This window comes from Lolium perenne, chromosome 7, assembly GCF_019359855.2.
Source record: "Lolium perenne isolate Kyuss_39 chromosome 7, Kyuss_2.0, whole genome shotgun sequence".
Taxonomy (NCBI): domain Eukaryota; kingdom Viridiplantae; phylum Streptophyta; class Magnoliopsida; order Poales; family Poaceae; genus Lolium; species Lolium perenne.
In genome coordinates, this window is record NC_067250.2 from 152,195,585 (window position 1) to 152,204,323 (window position 8,739).

Here is an 8,739-nt window from a genome sequence, read left to right on the forward strand (position 1 = left end):
CAATTAGCAGAAACTACATAAGCACGAGTATGCAATTTTCACATGCATTATTTTAAATGTGTGAAGATTTCTGTTTGAAAGTCTGAGGTGATGGTCATAAGGAGCAAGAAGATGTTGGGTGATAATGTCAACTTTTACTAGACCGTAGCAACGCATGGGCATCCAACTAGTTTATAGTAATAAATGATTAAGTAGGACCATGCAAGCCTATATTGTTTGGACGCCGTGGCATGCCACCAGGTAAAGAAAAATCCTTTTTGATGAAAAAAATCTGTTTTTCTTTTTTGTGAAAACATGGAAATAACACCGAAAACTATGTTAAGAAAGCGAGGAAAAATGGAAAAAAAAAACCTTGTCTTCGTCTCTAACCTTTGGCCCCCTTTCTATTCCTCACTCCTCCTACCTCCCAGATCTCCACCACCTCGCCTGAACCCGTCACGCCTCCGCCGAGCCCTAATCCTCCACTCTCCCATCGGATCCCGTCGGCCGTCGAGAGGTGGCGCCGGCAGAGATGCGGAGCTCTATCGCGACCTACCGGGAGAGCCTCTCTCGGCTCGCCGGCGAGGTCGACGACGCCACGGCAGACGAAGTCCCCGCGCCGGCGCCATCTCGTGAAGGGGAGCACGCCCCTACGCCGCCGTCCTCTGGTCGGCGGAGACGGTACTCCCGCCCCGACTCTGCCGAGCCAGACGAGGTAACGGACCGTTGCTCTGCCCACCCACGTTTCGTCTCATCTCAAAATGGTACGTGTAGAGGTTCCGATGCCTCAGGTTCTTCGCGCGACCTGAGGCTCTTCCCTTGAGTTTTACTGTGTAGGCTTGTTAGATATAAATAGCTCAGCCCACGGCTACATGATATTGGAATGTAATTCGGCGCTGATGAGCTAACCCTTGTTATGTATTTGAATAGAAGGTAATTCAAGTATTTGTATGTTTAGTATCTTGTTGTGCGGTTCGAGAACAGGTATCTATATGTTCAGTAGTTTGTTGTGATCATATCTTTTCAGTGTTGATTGGCCTCTTTTTAGATTTTGCAATGCTAAAATTTGAGTGCATGGTAGGGCGAGACATTATTCTTTCTAAGTGTATCATTGCATGATGTGGAAATTTTCTTAAAACCCACATTCTCGTTCTATTTCCATGTATCACTCTATCAGTGCACTCCCGCTCCCCCCCTGCCCTGATGCAAGTGCATTCTTCATTCTAGATTTCTAAACTCAAGGAAGATATTGAAAAGCTTCAAGCTTCTGAGGCTGAAATCAAGGCACTATCCTTCAATTATGCTGCCATGTTGAAGGAAAAGGAGGTATGCATGATTGGAAGGTCTCTTATTCTCTCTCCCCTCCCTATTGCATATTTGTTTGCCAGAGTCAGATCACTGTTCCTGGATGCATTGTCTTGCAATGCTAAACTCATGTATCGAGCTTCTTTAGTGGCCTAACGCCAGTAAAATAGTTATTCCTTGTAGTGCTAAGCTCGTGACTTCTGAATGCATATGTTATGGCAGGAACAACTGGGAAAACTTCGTGAAGAAAATTGTTCACTAAAAAGAAGTATGGAGAGCTCTAACTCTAAGGCAGTCTCAGGAAATTCTAATGTAATTGAGTAATTTTATATCCACATCCATTAGTTATAATTGATCACTTAGCTCGCAGTATGGTACATCACTAACTTCATTTTCATAGGGTACTCTGCAAAGATCTCCTAGCAGAACGCAAAGAAATACAGTTCCAGAAAATTCATTGAATGGCTTAAAGCAGAATGGGTATGGTGGTGGTGCTTCACAGGGCATCCAGCAGAACGGTCTGCACTCGTTGACTGGGCATCACAAGGTATAGTTATAAGCATGTCATCACCGTATGCTTAATTTACAAATTCATAGCTTGTGTTTCATTCACACTTCACACTTTCACCCACTTTGGAAGTTATTGGTAAGATTGTGATTTTCCTATAGTCATCTGTTAAAAGAAACATCACTGCACCAGAACAGCTATTACTCTTTATTGAATTGATGTTACAGGGAGATGTATTCGAGGAAGACCAATCATACTTTGCTTCTAAACAGGCCAGCTTTGAAACTGAAATAAAGCAGTTGAAACAGAAACTCAGTCAGTATTCAAATAAAGAAGATGAAACAAAAAGGAGGTTAGAAGGTACTTCAGTGTGAAGTCTAAACTGTTCCATCTTGAAGAAGTTAATATCCCATCTTATATTGCGCTTATTTTTTGTTTAAATATTTATTTTCTCTTCTCAGAGGAAAACAAAAGGAATGAATTACTCCAGCAGCAGCTAAATGATCTGAAGGTCAATATGGAGAGGGTATGTCCGTTTTGTTAATATAAATACATGATAAGTGGATACCTTCATTATCCAGGCCAGTGGTCTGTATATGTTGTCTAATTACCTTTAATAGTTTAATATCATTGGAATTACTGCAGTGCATATAGATGATAGTTAGGACTCCATGGTTATTTTTATCTGGTTTCATAAGGAAAGTAAACTTTTTTTTTTTACTTCCACAGATAGCAGACGAGTTACATCAGGAACTAAGTGAGAAGAAAGCAGAGTTGAGATGCGTGCAAGATGAGCTGAGTACAAGGGACAATGAGCGTGCATCAGATGGATCTCTTCAGAGCCTTCGAAATATGCTGATGGCTCTGCAGAAGGAGAACTCAGATTTAAAGGTCTATATTAATGTAGTGCTATGTAAATGTTCAAGTAATGCTTACCAACTATTATATATTTACTGTGTGTTCATTAATAATTTTATGCCATCACTGTAACCGGAATGATCATATGGCTAGAAATTTGACAGTAGACAGTTTTTTTCCTCTGTAGATAATGAAGGGCAGGCTTGAGATAGATCCCACGAGCATGAAAAGTATCTCACAGAAAGTTGATGATACTGCCTCTGATTTTAACAACTTTCCTGATGTGCAAAAGGTAAAATAAGGCCAGTTGTAAATTACACATCTTACAAATGTAATTAGGAATGTAGTAGCTTATGTCTCTGGAAGATACATGAGACAGACTGCTAAGCATTCTGTGGTCGAGTTGCACCATTGTTTGTTGTTCACTTTGATAGGTTCAGAACTTTGAAGTAACCTTAGTATGTACTCTCAGGTGTGTACTTTGTTAAAGTATTTTTTTTTCTATAATTTTAGCTAGTAAGAGGCATCTTACACTGTCAAAATTAATAGGCTGTACATTCTACTATGGATGACCTCTTAGCCAAGACCAGCAACACATGTTTGGTCAAGAGAATAAAATACTAATGTGCTTGTAGTTCGACTATGAAGGTTAAGGAAGAGATGGATTCGTTGAAGAAAGCTTTACAGGACACTTCTCATGAGCGTGACAGAGCATTGCAAAATTTGTCTCGGCTGAAACAGCATTTGTTAGATAAGGTAACAATCTAATATCATTTCTTAGTTTGCATACATGTACTCAGCCACCTTATAACATGTGAGGGAGGATGCATAGGCTGTTCCACATAACTTTATATGAACACTAGTAAGTTTTTTTCGATAGTCTATGCAAAAAGCGACCGTTTGCGTAAAAAGAAATAGAATGATGGGTTACTACCAACCTTAATGACTAACTAGTTATTCCTCATAGGACCTTGAAGACCAAGAAAAGATGGACGAAGATAGCAAAGTCATTGAAGAGTTGCGGGTAATCTGTGAGCAGCAAAGGGGTCACATAGTGCAGTTAGAGAGGGCGTTAAAGATTGAGATGGCAAAGCAGGAGGAGAGTAAGAAAATCATAAATGATGAACACCTGAGGTCAAATGAACAAATAGAAGATCTTAAGTACAAGCTTGCAAACTGTATGAATGCACTTGAATCAAAAGATGTGGAACTGGTTAATCTGCAGACTGCCCTTGGACAGTACTATGCTGAGAGTGAAGCAAAGGTGATTGAAATTTTCTGTACTATTCTTGCTTTGAAGCTTAATATTTTGTATTGGAATTTTTCAGCCTGATTTTGGTCCGCCCTTACATATATATTCAGGATCGAATTGGGGGTGATTTAGCTATGGCTAAAGAAGAATTGGCTAAATTATCACAGTCTTTGATGGTACGAACTGCAAACACATCCTCCACTGTAAATGCTTTAGCAAGAATTTTTCAACATTGTATTGCCATTATCTGTATCATTCAACTCATTTTTCACTCAATTGATGTATTGATTGATGGTTTCCCTTTGCAGCAAAGAAAATATGCTTTTGAGTGGATGTACTTTGATTTCTTAGTAGTGTAAGAATTTATGATGCCATTTCGGGATGAAATAGCTAAAGCTTTTAGTTTTTCCAGGTGGCAAATCAAGCAATTGAAGTTTCAAGAAGAGAAAAGGATCAGACAGTTGCCAAACTTTCTCAAGCTGAGAGGATGTTAGCGGATGGGAAGCGCTCCATGCAGAAGCTCGAGGATGACAATTCAAGATTAAGGCGTGCACTAGAACAAAGCATGACAACAGTCAATAGGATGTCACTGGATTCAGATAACTCTGTTGACAGGTGCTGTCCGTTACCCCTTTTACTGGTTTTTAATGAATAAATACATGCACATAAAACTGGTACTCCCTCCGATCCGAAAAATGTGTCCGACGGTTAGTGTAATTACGTTTTACCATTTAGCCCTTCTAAAACCGGAAATTGACGCAACAGTTAATTAAGAAGTTTCATGGCGTGGGCTGCGATGCGGGTCGGCGATGCGAACAGGGGCACGCTGCGGAGCAGGGAGAGCAGCTCGAGACGGCCCCATCGATTGGAGGAGGCCGGAGCGGTGGCTCCGCCGGTGGGAGCAACGGCGCCTGCACGGTTGGGGGCGAGCAGGCGCAGAGCGGCCGCACGGCTCGGGGTGAGCAGGGCGGGCAGCCGGACGGCTTTGGAAGGACGGCGGGCGTCCTCACGGCTGGGGCAGGGCGGCGGCGCTCAGCAAGGGCAGGGCACGCCGCCAATTTCCTGGGAAGATGGGTCTGGTTCCTCTCCAGACTTCGTGCTTTTTGGGAGGATTCGGTTGGGGAGGGATAACGGAGATCCTGGCTTGAAGGTGGAGTGCGGGTTAAGAAAATAATAAACGCAAGGTTGTTTCTATAAAATGGCTCCTCCGACATTTTTTTAGGATCGGAGGGAGTATTTGTTTCAGGCACTTGTAAAAGAGGGGTAGACGCAGGGAAGACAATTTTAGCGCAAAAGTGATAGGTGTACTGTCAATACCTTTAAAATGCCATGAGTTCTGGAGAACCAGTGATGTAAATATTAAATCCCACCCATAAACTTTAGTGCTCAATACACTAGAAAAATAAACACAAAATGTGTAGCGACCAATAGATTAATATTTTTCTGTTTTCATCTCCTCTCCTCCCTGTTTCTCCAAAATCTGCACCTGTCTGCTAGCTTTGTGGTTATACTGTGGCTTCTGCAAAATCAAATCACTATCTGTAAACTAGTTAATTATATTTATGGCGAAGTTTTCTTTTTCCCAGGATGTACCAACTGGCTGTATATCCCTGTTTGTGCTTTTATTTTCATGTTACCTAGCAGTAGTGGCTACATGATAAGTTGAATTTTGCTTGCAGACGTATTGTGATTAAACTACTAGTCACATACTTCCAACGGAATCACAGCAAAGAGGTGATTGGCTCGTTCAGATTCTTTATTATGCCATGAATATACCAACTACAAAATTTTCATAAATTAATATTCAAATATTGGCTCTGTCCAGGTACTGGATCTTATGGTTCGCATGCTTGGCTTCTCGGAGGAAGACAAGCAAAGAATTGGTTCTGCACAAAGCAATGCTGGCAAGGGTGTTGTCCGTGGTGTTTTGGGTCTTCCTGGACGCCTAGTTGGAGGCATTGTTGGCGGAAATTCAGTGGGCAAATCTACTCATGCATCTCAAGATAACCAGGAGGTTTTTTCGTCCGTTTTTGTTATTGTTCTGGACATGGTGCATTTGTTAAATAGTATCTCTGCTGCTTTGACATACTATATTGACTACATAAAAGCATAAAACAAGTGACATTAAATGTTGACGAACTTATAAACTTGTGCTATTTTCTGTTTCTTGAATACCGACATTTTTCTAATTGTTTACAGTCCTTTGCGGATCTGTGGGTGGACTTCCTGCTCAAGGAAACAGAAGAAAGGGAGAAACAAAAAGCTTCGGAAGCCGCCGCAAGGCTTTCAGAGGAAGAGAACCAACCCGCCAGTACTAGCAATGCATCAACTTTCCAACCATCACAACACCCTGCAAATCTGGTGCCTGGCCCTTCCACAAAGTCGCATCAGTTTGGTCGTCCAGAGTCTGAATTCGGTACAGTTCCACTCGCGCCCCCCACTTATACATCTATATCTACGCAGCAGCCTTTCTCAAGACCACCTTTAAGATGATGTCAACCAAGTGTACAGTGCCGGAGGCCTTAGTTCCTTGCAAGGCTTCACCTTTGCTCTGGCCTTAAGCTATTCATTTCATTTGTTGACAATTTGGTAATGAGATAGTCCATTCATAGTTACCCTTGTTTTGATCTCTCTCCCCCAGCCTTCCCGGCCGGCGGCATGTAAAGAAATGTAAATCGACCCTGTCATCCGAAGACAGAGACAATTCACTATACAATGTATGTTCCTATACATGGAATCCGGACGCTGTCTGCTGGACCAGCTGTACCCTATAAAGATGAGATTTTTTGTTCCAAGCGAAAGTTCCTGTACATTTCTCAGCGTGCACATTGCAAGTAAAGCGGAGGAAATGTTGTAAATGTGGAACCTATCCATTATTTCCTCTCCCGTTTAGCAAGAAATCCTGTAGATCGATGCTGCTACTTCCTGGGTTATACGAATACGAGGGTGGAAGGCAAGTGCAAGAATCCATCGAATGAGGAATATAGTCTGTACAGTTCAACAAGTACTCAATGTATTCCTTCTGTGGATTATCATTGAGACGGACTCGCTGACTCTGGTGAGGGCAATGCAAAGCAGGGATTATGACCTGGCACCAGAGGGATACCTTCTTCGTGATATCCGAGTGTTCATTCAGTTAAATTTTATAAATGTAAGTGTAGTGCATGTGCCTCGTGAGTGTAATAAGGTTGCCCATCTGTTAGCTGCATATGGCGCCAACCAGATGGCTAATAGGCTTTTGTGGCCTGAATGTGTACCAGATGATGTACTTGTGATGGTGGCCACCGAGTCGGCTGAGCCGAATTAATGGAATCGAGGGGTTCCAGTTCAAAAAAAAAATGTATTCCTTCTGTCAGTTGAACAGACAAGTCGTTGTAGTATAGTGGTGACCTGAGTTCGATACCCGGCAACGGCGCATGATTTTTCTCCCCAATTTCTCCATTTTCACCCATTTTCGGCCTGGCAATCGCGAGTTAGCTCCCTGTGCTCTGCGAGTTACAGAGTGTGACTGCTGCTGCGACCTACGGTGGTCTCTTGGAGGCAGCGAGGCCCTATCTATTGTTGGCGCTGTGCAACCTCCGGGTTCGAACCCCGGCAACGGCGCATGATTTTTCTCCCCCGTTCCTCCATTTTCACCCATTTTTCGGCCTGGCAATCGTGACTTCATGTAATGGCTGGCTCCCTGTGCTTTGCGAGTTACAGATTGACTTCATGTACTGGTTGGCTCTCTGTGCTCTTGGAGGCAGCGAGGCCCTATCCGTTGTTGCCTTGTTGGCGTTGTGCAACCTCCTTGTCACTCGGTAACGACGGCGCATCCCGTTCCTCTCGCTGGCGCTTGGCTTGGCATCGAGGGAACCACAGAGAGGCGACAAGCTGTGTGGGGTCTCTTGGAGGCAGCAAGGCCCTATCTGTTGTTGCCTTGTTGGCGTTGTGCAACCTCCTTGTCACTCGGTAACGACGGCGCAGCCCGTTCCTCTCGCTGGCGCTTGGCTTAGCATCGAGGGAACCATGGAGAGGGGATCCCACGAAGGATTTCCCAATGCCACGAAGGGTTACCTTCTTCTCCGAGCCAATTCCACGAAGGATAATGGCCCTTTTCTTATGGCTAGAATTTCCTCCACTCCGGAGATGGCAAGCTCCACAACCACTTCACAAGCTCCACGAAGGAGAAGCTCGGGTCCCTTCACAACCTTCCACGAAGAGGTCACCGGGACACCAACTGTAACATCCCAAGTTTCAACAATAATAAACAAGAAAGACAATCTCCCCAAACTCAAATTTTTGCAATTAACAAAAAAAATTTCTATGCATATAGTGCCACATATAGATTCATGCATTTGAGTGAAATTCTTTTGTGCAATTGCCATGATGAGTGTTAGTATGTTTAACTATTGCTATGTGAACCCTAACCAAGATCACCAAACCCTAATTTGAGGGGAATTGAAGAAAATGGGAAAAACCCATAATTCCCTTACATACACAATATGCCAAATTGCAAATCCTCAACCAAGGCCATAATTGCTTGCTCCCTTGCTTGTAAAATACTTCAATATGATAAACTAACACAATTGCATCCTTGGATCAAGAATCAAACACAAGGAAATCAAAAATCTTACATACATATGATAATGGTCACTTGTCCCAAAAATATTTTCTTCACTACTTTACCCCTCTGGTTTTCTCAATTCTTGAACTAAACTTGGTCAACCAAAGCCATGTCATCCAAGACCATGTCAAGGTGAGTAACTTTGATGTTGACCACCATGGCTAGAGTTGACTAGGTTGACCAGAATAAAAGTGACAAGTGGGAATGCTGAAATAAAGTGAAGATCATGTC

General features: G+C 42.9%; 1 protein-coding gene across 3 annotated transcripts; it reads left to right on the plus strand.

The window, feature by feature from the left end:
* Window positions 1-353: 353 nt before the first annotated feature.
* LOC127300912 (golgin candidate 3) lies at window positions 354-6,697 on the plus strand. Of its 3 annotated transcripts, none has more exons than XM_051331113.1 (15): window positions 354-694; window positions 1,207-1,305; window positions 1,507-1,596; window positions 1,685-1,831; window positions 2,020-2,152; window positions 2,254-2,318; window positions 2,522-2,683; window positions 2,838-2,942; window positions 3,299-3,406; window positions 3,618-3,914; window positions 4,013-4,078; window positions 4,315-4,517; window positions 5,582-5,636; window positions 5,728-5,916; window positions 6,102-6,697. In XM_051331113.1, exons 1-15 carry the CDS (start codon window positions 512-514, stop codon window positions 6,393-6,395), a joined length of 2,196 nt encoding a protein of 731 aa, XP_051187073.1. In that variant the 5' UTR covers window positions 354-511; the 3' UTR covers window positions 6,396-6,697. The 3 variants fall into 3 exon arrangements, with proteins under 3 accessions (XP_051187073.1, XP_051187074.1, XP_051187075.1); XM_051331114.2 differs by having other exon boundaries at window positions 2,065-2,152; XM_051331115.1 differs by lacking the exon at window positions 354-694 and having other exon boundaries at window positions 1,207-1,322.
* Window positions 6,698-8,739: the final 2,042 nt, after the last annotated feature.

Excerpts from the sequence above, each read along its gene's own strand:
- LOC127300912 (XM_051331113.1), top strand. The coding sequence starts at position 512 with ATGCGGAGCTCTATCGCGACCTACCGGGAGAGCCTCTCTCGGCTCGCC. Across the intron at positions 1,832-2,019 it reads CGTTGACTGGGCATCACAAG|GGAGATGTATTCGAGGAAGA; the intron begins GTATAGTTATAA and ends TTGATGTTACAG. Across the intron at positions 2,153-2,253 it reads AACAAAAAGGAGGTTAGAAG|AGGAAAACAAAAGGAATGAA; the intron begins GTACTTCAGTGT and ends TTCTCTTCTCAG.